General features: G+C 35.6%; 1 protein-coding gene across 1 annotated transcript in view; it reads left to right on the top strand.

Annotated features, from left to right (window-relative positions):
• The window catches only part of LOC111598063 (odorant receptor 13a), a 60,889-nt gene that overhangs the window by 22,171 nt on the left and 25,560 nt on the right, over positions 1 to 13,158 (top strand). The window contains exons 3-4 of the mRNA XM_030224198.1: positions 1,189 to 1,288; positions 1,395 to 1,502. Coding sequence (XP_030080058.1) covers positions 1,189 to 1,288; positions 1,395 to 1,502 — 208 coding nt within the window. The remainder of the gene's footprint in view (positions 1 to 1,188; positions 1,289 to 1,394; positions 1,503 to 13,158) is intronic.

Below are 13,158 nucleotides of genomic sequence, written 5' to 3'. Positions count from 1 at the left end.
GAGTATTGGTAACATTGATGAAACTTGAAACTTTAATAGCTATATATATTCAAAATAAAATTTACAATTAGCTTTAGATGAAGATAATCATGTACGCAATAATAATGATTGCCGTCTTTGTCCGTATACATAAACAAAAAATAATTTTGCATAGGCCAATTACATATTGAGAATGAAAATGTTTATAAATTAAAATTGTATTCTACAATAAATATATATTCTTGATCAGATGTCGAGCTGAGTCAATTTTTCCATCTGTTGTTTGTTCATCAGCTCTTCGCAGAGTTAAGGGTATCTCTTACTCGGGTGTGTCGAATAGACAGACCATATGCCTGTCCGTATATTTGAACGCGACGATCTCAGCATCTATAAGAGCTAGAGACTTGAAATTTTTTGTATGTCCATGTATAGCACACGCATATCAAGTTTGTTTCATATATTCGGTTACTATTCCCATTTAAATGTTATCGGATAAAAACATGATCGAAAAGAAGTTAATAAATTATATCTCATACTTCTTAAGAGCTAGATCCTCCAAATTTTGTTTTATGTATATCTTATCAATTTTCATTTTTATTGGATTTTGGATATCGTCACCAAATTTCCCCAAATTCTTAAAATATAAGTTCAGGAAATAGGACCATTATTTGAAGGCGTTTGCATCTCTACCCATCCAATATAATATATCATATGCTGAAAATTTCATTAAAATCCATTAAATAAAATATAAATGGGAATAGCTATCGAATATATGAAACTTTTTATAGATGATGAGATCGACGCGTTCACACAAACGGACAAACCGACGGACAGACAAAAGGACAGGGCTCAATCTACTCTGCTCGTCGTTCTGATCAAGAATATATATACTTTATAGGGTCTGCCACGCCTCCTTCTGCCTGTTACATACATTTGTACAAAACCATTTCCCATTTTCAATGGGATCAGGGTATAAAAATTCAATGAGTTGAATTATTAAAGGCTATTATTATTTAAGTCCAAAAAAAAATTTTTTTTCGGTGACTAAAGAGTTTTAGACAAACTGTAAAAAACTCCAAATGGGCAAACGGATAAACAAAATATCCATTTTACAAGATTCAAAGAAGATATATAAAGTAAAAAAGCTTTCAAATTACCCTTAATCAAAACATGTTTAATAATATGGATTCAAAAACATTTTTATTTTAGGTTTGCTAAGCGATTGGAAGACTTTTTTAATCCCATACTTTTAGTGAATCTTATGATATCGTCTATCCTAATCTGTATGGTTGGATTTCAACTAATTACTGTAAGTTTTTTAAGGCAAAGTATTTAAAATAATTTTACAAAGCTTTTTTTTATTCACCTGCACATGTTGATGATTCTCGCTATTGTGTTTGATGTCACTACATCAGAGCGAATATTTGTTCATTGGTGACTACATTAAGTTTATTGTGTATATATCGTCGGCAATATCACAGTTGTATATCCTTTGCGATAATGGAGATACATTAATCCAACATGTAAGTTTTAACAAGAATGGTTTGTGTTAAAATAATAAAAATCGACATTACGACACCAAGATTCGAACCAACAAATTCTACGCAACGCGCATCAACTCTACTAACACCGTCACTTCATAATTCAAATAAATAAAGAAGAATACAACATTTTCTTTTACTGCCGCTCGAACCCAGGGAACACTGCATACGAGTGCCGCTTCTACCAACAACGCCAACGCACTTCTTGTGCAATGAGCTGCAAATTTGAACTTTAGTAATTATATACCCTGATTTCACATTTTCAATGGGATCAGGGTATAAAAAGTTCATCTGACTTAACAGAAATACCATTACCATGAAGGTACGTTTCGAAGTGACAGAGTATATTATTTTGTGGAATGTCCGTCTGTTCGTTGACTTAAAATATATAGTTTATAAATCTACGTCCATGAGGTGAGTGATAAATTGGATATCACAGTACCTTGACATAATTTTTAAAACTAATAAAATTATATAAGACTACATATAACCAGTAAGAAAGCTCTAGTCGGGGTGCCCGAATAGCAGATACCCTGATAAAGTATATACATTCTTGATCAGGACGACAAGCCGAGGCGATTGAGCCCTGTCCGTCTGTCCGTCCGCCCGTCTGTCCGTATGTCCGTATGTGTGAACGCGTCGATCTCAGCATCTATAAGAGCTAGAGACTAGAGAATTTTTTTGTAGGTCCATGTATAGCACGCGCATTTCAAGTTTGTTTCATATATTCGATAACTGTTCTCATTTAATTGTTATCGAATGAAAACATGTTTGAAATGCAGTTAATAAATTATATCTCGTACGTCTGAGGAGCTAGAGCCTCCAAATTTTGTATTGAGTTTTATGTATATTTTATGCAATTTTGGTTTTTGTTGTATTTTGGATACCGGCTCCAAATTTCCCCAAATTCTTAAAATTTAAGTTTAGTTGGAAATAAGGCTATTGTGTGAAGGCGTTTGCAAATTTGCAACTCTTCTTCCAAGAGGTGCAGTGGCTGTGTTGGTACGGGCGGCTCTCGTAAGCAGTTAGTCCCTGGGTTTAAGCCCGGTGGAGATGGAATACTTATTATTGTTTTAGCTCTTAATTATGAAGTGACGATGTTGGTAGAGTTGGTGCACGTTGCCCAAACAAACCGGTTTCGAATAGGGTCTCGTAATGTCGTTTTTTATTTGCTTTTTTTTTTTTTGAATACTCGATACAAACTACGGAAAATATTAAAAAACTCAGATAGGACTGGGATCATGGTATGTCCTTTCTTTCTTACTTGTTAATTATGAAGTGGCGGATGCGCGTTGCGTAAAAATTGTGGGTTTGAATCTTGGTGTGGTAATGTCGATTTTTATTTGTTTTTTTTTTAATACTCGATACAAACAGCAAGAGTCGAACCCACATTATCTACGCAACGCCTATGAACTCTATCAACCCCGATACTTCATAATTAAAGAATTAAAAAAACAATATAATATGTCCCTATGTATTCTTCACTTAATTTACTTTGTTTTTTGAATCTCATATGCTCATATGCTCTTCTAATGAAGCCGAAAACATGATTATATCATCAATGTATATATCGCAACACTTGCCATTAAAATCGACTAAAGCGTTGTACATGACATATTGAACCGTGCCTGGTTTGCCGGAAGTGTATGTTAACAAATTCGTAATATACATTCCTTCCGCCATAAGAGCTCAAGCAACACACATCAGTACACTACACGTTTCCGCTAGCTAGACTTAAAGCAGTGAAGCATTTAACCGGATATCGGATATTTATCTTTGATTGCTATGGTTATGTTTTTTTATGTTATGTGCCACTAATGTGTGAATGCTAGAAGATATTGAGCTTCATAGAAAAGATTTGAAATTTAGGAAAAGGAATTTATCAACAATTCACTTTCTTCATTAATGAAATGTTCGGTTTGACATACACTCAAATGCGTGTATTTTTTTCTATTCGAAGAATTGAAATTGCGATTGAATTGTGCTTGAATTGTCATCTGTTACTTATGTTTCGACAGCAGTGCAGTGGTGGTATTGGTAGAAGCGGCACTCGTTACCGACATTTACTGATCCCATTAAGAATAGGAAAACAGGGTATAATGGTTTTGTGCAAGTGTATGTAATAGGCAAAAGGAGGCATTCTTGATTTTAGCATCTTAGCATAAGAGCTAGAAACTTGAAATTTTTTGGACATTAATTAGAGGTCCGTGTAAAGCACTCGCATGTCAAATTTGTTTCAAATATTCGATAACTTTTCCCGTTCTACTGTTATCAAATAAAACATGATCGAAATTCAGTTAAAAACTTATATCTCGTACGTCTCAAGAGTTAGAACCTCCAAATCTGGTATTTAGTATATTTTATGTATGTATAAGTAAAACAGAAGTTATTAAACAAAACGTTTGGCAAAATTGCAAAAGCACATGTCAAGCAGGGCCAAGCGCATGCATTTTTCCTATACGTGTGCACACACACATTCAAATGCGTCTATGATTCGAATTATCTATGCTGACTATGCAACTGCACGTACAAGCAAGGCAGTATTGGCGTTGGGAGAGTGGGCGCATGTATGCAGTGATCTCTGGTTCGAGCCTGGCGGTGAAGGGATATTTTCCATTATGTTTTTATTATAAAATGGCGGTGTTGATAGAGTTCAATGTGGGTTTGACTCTTACTGTCGTAATGTCAGTTTTTATGTATTATTTTTTTTTTTTTTTGAAAACTCTATACAAACTATATAACTAAACTAATATTAAAAAAACGCAGATATGATTATCTGCCAGTCGGGCACCACGACAAGAGCTTTCTTACTTGTTATAAATAGACCTATTTAAAATACAGATACAGTTGCTTTCGATAAAGAAAGTAATTTCTTTCAATATTTAATGATTAGAGGTATATCTTTTCTGCTCGTTTTCACAAAATTTTGATTTTCCCCTTGGTTTAGTTTTAATTAATTTATTTTTGAGTACTTCGTTATCAATTTTGAACATTTCTGCTTAAATGTTTGGTCAGAATTATTCACAAGAGATATGCCCGTAAGCCCCCAAATTTTAAATTTAGTTTCATGCACATTTTATTTCCTTTTTTTTTTTATAGACATAATACCGGTAAAATAAAAACGTTATTACAATTAAAGTTCAATTTGTACAAAATTTGTACTTTCTCAGTAGGATATTAGGTTCATATGACTATAATTTTACTGACAACAGTTGAGTAAAACTTTTGCTCTTTTAGCCACATGAACAGCATGCATTGCAAGCAGCATAAATCACAAATACGATTGAATTATAGTTGGATTGGGAGGTGGAGCTTTAATAAAGTGCGCAGAGCAGTGAGTTGGCGGTGTGGTCAGAAGTAATACGCGTTGCTGAGTAAACGTGGCGGTGGCTACTGTTTTTTTTAATAAACATGGTATAGATTGTGTCGGTGCGAGTTTGAATGATGCGGGATTAGGTGATTTTTTTTCAAACATTTTTCTGATTAAATACATACAAGCATATAGGTATGCGATTCCTTCGCGAGTTTCGTTTAACTTTCAAAGATATAACCTATAGGGTTTTAATTATTATTATTAAAATTATTATTATTAAAATTCTAAACATATACTCGTGGGCACAACGCTCATCAACAACAATTACAGATTTTATATCTAAGCCGATAGATTTCCAAATTTTCGGGCATTGAGCATTAAAATTTTACAATTAAATTAGTGTAGCCTATTTCTATAGATTAGCCACATGAGTTACATGCCCACGTTAACGTGATTGCAGCAAATCGGCAAAAAACTATGTTCTACAGCTTTAAAGTTTGAAACTCAAAGGTTAATAATTCAGTTACCGTGGACCTACTCTATTGATCTATCAAAATTTATATTTATTAAGGACTTGAGGGACAATAAAAAAAACATATCTTCCAAATTTTACCAAAACAATGAGTTTATGCAGCCGATAGGAGTATATGTAATTTCGAATCATCTTTAATAAACATTTTTACAATTGTATAATATATATAATATAATATAAGTTAACTTATAACACTTAGTTAGCTTATAACACTTAATGTAAGGTATTATTCAACACTTATTATCGGGTGCTAGACAAGTTAAGGAACAGCCCTGGCAAGGGCAACTCTACTTACGCCGGTGAGGCTATGATTTGTAAAAATATAGATCAGTCTCGTGTTTTAACTCGTACTGATAGGACATGCTAAAAATTGGTGTCATATAAGTCAAATTAAAAGTAGTGAATATAATAAGAAAAACCAATAAAATTAACTGTTTCGATTATTCAAAAAAGAACAATTCAAAGCAGGGTTAAAAAGCGTTCTTCCAGTAAACCGCTTAAATAAATATTCACTCCGGCATTTGGTCGTTAAATGGCTTATTTCATTGTCTGAGCCCGAGGCCAGCAATAAGAGGCACAGTCGCCTCTCAACCTAACTTTCAGTCACCACAGGACTGGAAACCATATAATTTATATATAATTGATTGTATAAGTACAGTATTTTGTGTATATGTATATATGCATAGATAGATATATTCCATAAATATATATTTAATAATGATGATCGGCCGAAGTTGCAGGTATCGTGTAAGCCCGTATTCCTTACTAGAGTTTTGATGCTTAACGTTACCATATATTTTTAAGTATTTCTATAGAGCTGTGAAAACATCGCCATTAAATAAAATTACATCTCCTGTCTTACACTCTTAGCTAATAAAAATAGAAGAAAGTTTCAACCTAGAAACGCTTTCATTACAGTTAACGTAAATCTAAATCTATTATCCAACGAATAGTATTCATAAACGAAAGCAATAGTGCCTTTACATCCTTGATAGTTAAAAAGGAATTATTTCAAGTTTCGAGAATTTTTCTATAAAAGTGTGAAATTATGTTTTTTATGTTTCTACTTAAAGGAACATTTATCTCTTTTAAAATAGCCAGGGATTTTAAGCAGTTCACGGGCTTGCCTGTCATCTCCACATATGTCACACATCTTTCACTGCGAATTGTTTATATGTTCTCTTCCATACAGTCACTTTCAAACGTATATATATTCAGCCATGACTAGGTATTTACCAAATTTCAATTTTCTTTACAAAGTTGGTTGTGTTAGCTCCCGTTTTATCAATATTACTTAACTTTCGATTAATGCAAATGTAAGAGGCTGTAATGAGTTAAACCAGGGATAAAATGTCACTCTAGTTATTAACGGAAGGTCCCTCCTCTTTTTTAATCTTCGGGATATTCTTATGAAGCGATAGTAAATAATTATTATGATTCAAATTTTACAAAATCGATTAAATTAAAGTTAGTTGTATGTTAAAAATGTTGTTTTGTGCTGATATGATACGTGTTCAGCGTGGTATGTATGTCAAAAATGAAATTCTAATAATGTTGTCTCTTCATATCATCCCTTTTATTTTGTCATTAGTTCATTACCTCTTGGTGCACTACATACACATATGTAATATTCTGCTTTAGTCGATAGACTAGAGTGCACATATACAAAAGTGCGCCAGATAGATAAATTTGTTTCAAAGACACTCTTGGAATCTTTGAGCAAGCTGGACTTAACTTCAATGCCGTTCGCACAAGATTAGAGAAGTTGATTTTCGACAGTCGGCCAAATCAGAGTCACAGTAGTTATCTATCTGTTTTGAATTCTACACTTTAAAGCAAAATCACTGTTATCAAAGATGCCTTTCTATCTTTCTTAATGAACTTATTAATGCAACTCATTAGTCACATTCATATGTGTTCCATTGTGTCTCCCTGCCCCTACTTCAAATAGCTTTTTAGTCTTTTGTAAACTTGAACCGGCGTTCTCTTCTAATTTACGTTCCTCATATTTACTTTAATAGGACTTTTATAGAGTAGGATGGCTGTGATTTTGATATTACTTTTTTCAATCTACATGTTCTTCTGTAGATAATTATACCAATTAATACATTTTAATATCAGATCTGATTAAATCTTCGAATGGCTTACTCACTAGTATCAAACATTCGGACATTGAAACCATCTTTGTATACTGTTGCTGACAATAAATTCAATTGTGTACTTAACTGTTTAACTGTTCGAAGAATCGAAATTCCGATCGAAATTTCATTTTGAATATTATCTCCTAGTAAGGACTAGAGTTTTCTGAATTGTTTGATACAATATTATATAGCAGACATCCATCTCATATAGAATTATATAAGGCGGCAAAAAGCTTAGAATACATTTAGTTGTAATATTGATTTTGTCACTAGATAACTGTTTCGAAATATTTTTTAGTTTTCAAATTCAACCCTCATGGAATTACACATCTTGGAAAAATTTCCAAGCGAAGAGGACACCACTACCGATTTTAGCAGTGGACACATTCACGCCCTGCACAATGAGCATGCATTACGTTATAACACTGCCAGCAACTAAAATATTAAGGTTGTGCAGAATCAACCACCTGCACATAGGTAGCTAATTTCTTACAGCATATTTCAGCAATCGAGATTAAATACAAAAAAAGAGCAGAAGCTCGAAAGATTGTTATACACAAAACAAAATAAGTTAGGTAAAAAAACATTAAAATTGTGAAGATCGTCAAAAGTTGTATCAAGACATCAGAAATGGTTATAATGAATCACTGGAACTGCAGAAAAATTAAATAAGAAGCTAATTATTATGATCAAATGATTAACATCACAACAAAACTTGTTGGCAAAATCAACTCAACGCAATATTAGCAGTATAAGTCCCAAAAAAATAAATAAATTTTGAAGATGTGGATTTCTCCAAAATTATTTTGTTTTTAAAACAGTTTAATAATCTCCGTCGGGTGTATTGTATTTATTAACGATAGCTCACTATAAACAATTGTTTTCTTTAGCTAGTTTACAATGGACTTTTGCCTTTTAATCAACGATCATAACACTTTCCATCTTATTATTTTTTGGATTACCAACCAACATCAGCATATATACTAAAATAGCTTATAAAGGTTCTGCTGCAACTGTTCCCTTTCATTCGTGGCAAAGTGGGATTGACTCTTTTAGGGCTCTCGATATCATTGCCTGCCTCATGGCGAGAGTAGTGGACCGATAACATATACGAAAGCATCGGAAAACAGGGAAGTCAGGCATAACTTCTAAAGCAAAAACAATTCCTAGCCTCGAATACGTCCCTCGCAACACTTGCCATTAAAATCGACTAAAGCGTTGTACATGACATATTGAACCGTGCCTGGTTTGCCGGAAGTGTATGTTAACAAATTCGTAATATACATTCCTTCCGCCATAAGAGCTCAAGCAACACACATCAGTACACTACACGTTTCCGCTAGCTAGACTTAAAGCAGTGAAGCATTTAACCGGATATCGGATATTTATCTTTGATTGCTATGGTTATGTTTTTTTATGTTATGTGCCACTAATGTGTGAATGCTAGAAGATATTGAGCTTCATAGAAAAGATTTGAAATTTAGGAAAAGGAATTTATCAACAATTCACTTTCTTCATTAATGAAATGTTCGGTTTGACATACACTCAAATGCGTGTATTTTTTTCTATTCGAAGAATTGAAATTGCGATTGAATTGTGCTTGAATTGTCATCTGTTACTTATGTTTCGACAGCAGTGCAGTGGTGGTATTGGTAGAAGCGGCACTCGTTACCGACATTTACTGATCCCATTAAGAATAGGAAAACAGGGTATAATGGTTTTGTGCAAGTGTATGTAATAGGCAAAAGGAGGCATTCTTGATTTTAGCATCTTAGCATAAGAGCTAGAAACTTGAAATTTTTTGGACATTAATTAGAGGTCCGTGTAAAGCACTCGCATGTCAAATTTGTTTCAAATATTCGATAACTTTTCCCGTTCTACTGTTATCAAATAAAACATTATCGAAATTCAGTTAAAAACTTATATCTCGTACGTCTCAAGAGTTAGAACCTCCAAATCTGGTATTTAGTATATTTTATGTATGTATAAGTAAAACAGAAGTTATTAAACAAAACGTTTGGCAAAATTGCAAAAGCACATGTCAAGCAGGGCCAAGCGCATGCATTTTTCCTATACGTGTGCACACACACATTCAAATGCGTCTATGATTCGAATTATCTATGCTGACTATGCAACTGCACGTACAAGCAAGGCAGTATTGGCGTTGGGAGAGTGGGCGCATGTATGCAGTGATCTCTGGTTCGAGCCTGGCGGTGAAGGGATATTTTCCATTATGTTTTTATTATAAAATGGCGGTGTTGATAGAGTTCAATGTGGGTTTGACTCTTACTGTCGTAATGTCAGTTTTTATGTATTATTTTTTTTTTTTTTTGAAAACTCTATACAAACTATATAACTAAACTAATATTAAAAAAACGCAGATATGATTATCTGCCAGTCGGGCACCACGACAAGAGCTTTCTTACTTGTTATAAATAGACCTATTTAAAATACAGATACAGTTGCTTTCGATAAAGAAAGTAATTTCTTTCAATATTTAATGATTAGAGGTATATCTTTTCTGCTCGTTTTCACAAAATTTTGATTTTCCCCTTGGTTTAGTTTTAATTAATTTATTTTTGAGTACTTCGTTATCAATTTTGAACATTTCTGCTTAAATGTTTGGTCAGAATTATTCACAAGAGATATGCCCGTAAGCCCCCAAATTTTAAATTTAGTTTCATGCACATTTTATTTCCTTTTTTTTTTTTATAGACATAATACCGGTAAAATAAAAACGTTATTACAATTAAAGTTCAATTTGTACAAAATTTGTACTTTCTCAATAGGATATTAGGTTCATATGACTATAATTTTACTGACAACAGTTGAGTAAAACTTTTGCTCTTTTAGCCACATGAACAGCATGCATTGCAAGCAGCATAAATCACAAATACGATTGAATTATAGTTGGATTGGGAGGTGGAGCTTTAATAAAGTGCGCAGAGCAGTGAGTTGGCGGTGTGGTCAGAGGTAATACGCGTTGCTGAGTAAACGTGGCGGTGGCTACTGTTTTTTTTTAATAAACATGGTATAGATTGTGTCGGTGCGAGTTTGAATGATGCGGGATTAGGTGATTTTTTTTCAAACATTTTTCTGATTAAATACATACAAGCATATAGGTATGCGATTCCTTCGCGAGTTTCGTTTAACTTTCAAAGATATAACCTATAGGGTTTTAATTATTATTATTAAAATTATTATTATTAAAATTCTAAACATATACTCGTGGGCACAACGCTCATCAACAACAATTACAGATTTTATATCTAAGCCGATAGATTTCCAAATTTTCGGGCATTGAGCATTAAAATTTTACAATTAAATTAGTGTAGCCTATTTCTATAGATTAGCCACATGAGTTACATGCCCACGTTAACGTGATTGCAGCAAATCGGCAAAAAACTATGTTCTACAGCTTTAAAGTTTGAAACTCAAAGGTTAATAATTCAGTTACCGTGGACCTACTCTATTGATCTATCAAAATTTATATTTATTAAGGACTTGAGGGACAATAAAAAAAACATATCTTCCAAATTTTACCAAAACAATGAGTTTATGCAGCCGATAGGAGTATATGTAATTTCGAATCATCTTTAATAAACATTTTTATAATTGTATAATATATATAATATAATATAAGTTAACTTATAACACTTAGTTAGCTTATAACACTTAATGTAAGGTATTATTCAACACTTATTATCGGGTGCTAGACAAGTTAAGGAACAGCCCTGGCAAGGGCAACTCTACTTACGCCGGTGAGGCTATGATTTGTAAAAATATAGATCAGTCTCGTGTTTTAACTCGTACTGATAGGACATGCTAAAAATTGGTGTCACATAAGTCAAATTAAAAGTAGTGAATATAATAAGAAAAACCAATAAAATTAACTGTTTCGATTATTCAAAAAAGAACAATTCAAAGCAGGGTTAAAAAGCGTTCTTCCAGTAAACCGCTTAAATAAATATTCACTCCGGCATTTGGTCGTTAAATGGCTTATTTCATTGTCTGAGCCCGAGGCCAGCAATAAGAGGCACAGTCGCCTCTCAACCTAACTTTCAGTCACGTGGGGCGGACTCCACAACCAACAACAATTAAGACAGCAGCGTGGGAGCTGCAAGTGACGATGGAGTTGCAAAATTGAATGCTTTCTATTACTCTCGCGAAGGCTCATTGTTAGCCCAAACATTTTGGACTCCTCAGATTTGAAATCAATTTGGCTAGAGGAACCCACCAACACTCTTATGTCCGTTCCGTCCGTAAAAGTTCTTCAATCCATCAACACTATACATTTTATAACCAATTTCCCAAAAATTAAAGAGGCGTGCAGAAAAATTACGATTTATCCTGTCGTCCACAAGAACCAGCAACAGCTCTATTCGCCCCACAGTTGGATGCTAAGCCAGAACCACAGCATGCAAATCTACAAGCGGAATCGTTGAGGAAACCCCCTTGTTCACAGCACCACCACCAACAGTAGAAGCTCATCAGCCAGCAACAACTAACGAATTCTTCGCGGCGGCAGAGCCAAGCGACTCTTCATCCATACTAGGACCAAGTCAAGTAATCCCCAAAGCACCGCCAACTGCATTAATTCAAGAAGTTTCACAGCCACAGGTTGCTCCAACCGCTGTCCATCTCTGTCGGCACCTTCCACAGCTGCCGGCTCATCCTCATCCTCATCGGCAGCGGCAGCGGCGTGACGTCAACTGCAGCTGCCGGCATTGTCGGCAGTTGCCGCACGGCAACAGCAGCTACTGCTGAACAGCTCGCTGAAGAGCAAGACGAAGACATTTCCTGCGTATCGAGCATCGGTGCGCAGCGAGAGCGACGACAAGGAGTACAGGGCGGCTAGCAGTAGCAGCAACACGATACCGACGACGGGCAAAAGTCGGCCGGTGTCGCACTCGCTGGCGGCCAAGATCAGCGGCAAGAACTGTAACAATCTGCTGCACAACGCCGGCAATAAGCTAAGCGTGAGCAGCAACTCCTTCGGCCTATACGCAGCATCTGGCATCATCGCCCAAGAGCCCTGTCTCCAGCAACGGCCATCTGAACAAATACTGCCTGACGGACTTGACGCGCCGCAAGGCCGAATTCAATCGCCAGCTGAGCGCGCCGACAGACTACACACATCACTCGTCCAGTAACGGCTCATAGCATCACTGGTGTGGTGGGACACAGTCATCACGGCCATCACGGGCACGTGCACGGCCAGTCATCGACGGCGCCAGCCACACTCAAGTCGCTGCAGCTGCACAACCTTGGTGTGCATCATCCGATGCCAAGGCTCACGTCCACGTCGGGCACCAACAGCTTCAACAGACGCCACATACGTAGGCGCAAGAGCAAGCTTAGTAAGCGCCTGCTGAACGGCGATAGCGAAGAATCAGTACGCTGCTCATACTGCTCCGTATTGAATGTGAATGAGAACGACTTGCGGATTTCATTCGAAAACACCTGCACCGACTCGCTGGTCACCGCTTTCGATGATGAGGCGCTGCTAATATGCGACCAAGGATCCGAAATGGTGCACTTTGATGTGTCGTTGTACGGCACTCCGAAAGAGGAGCCATATGCTGTGCTTTAATCTGCATTGGCCTCACTCTTTGGTGGATCATCGACGCAAAGAAGTCCGCGAAGCACTTG

Source organism: Drosophila hydei, unplaced genomic scaffold, assembly GCF_003285905.1.
Source record: "Drosophila hydei strain 15085-1641.00,03,60 unplaced genomic scaffold, DhydRS2 tig00000384-arrow-arrow-pilon, whole genome shotgun sequence".
Lineage (NCBI taxonomy): Eukaryota > Metazoa > Arthropoda > Insecta > Diptera > Drosophilidae > Drosophila > Drosophila hydei.
Note: the sequence above shows the minus strand (reverse complement) of the source record. Positions and strands in the feature narration are given on the sequence as shown.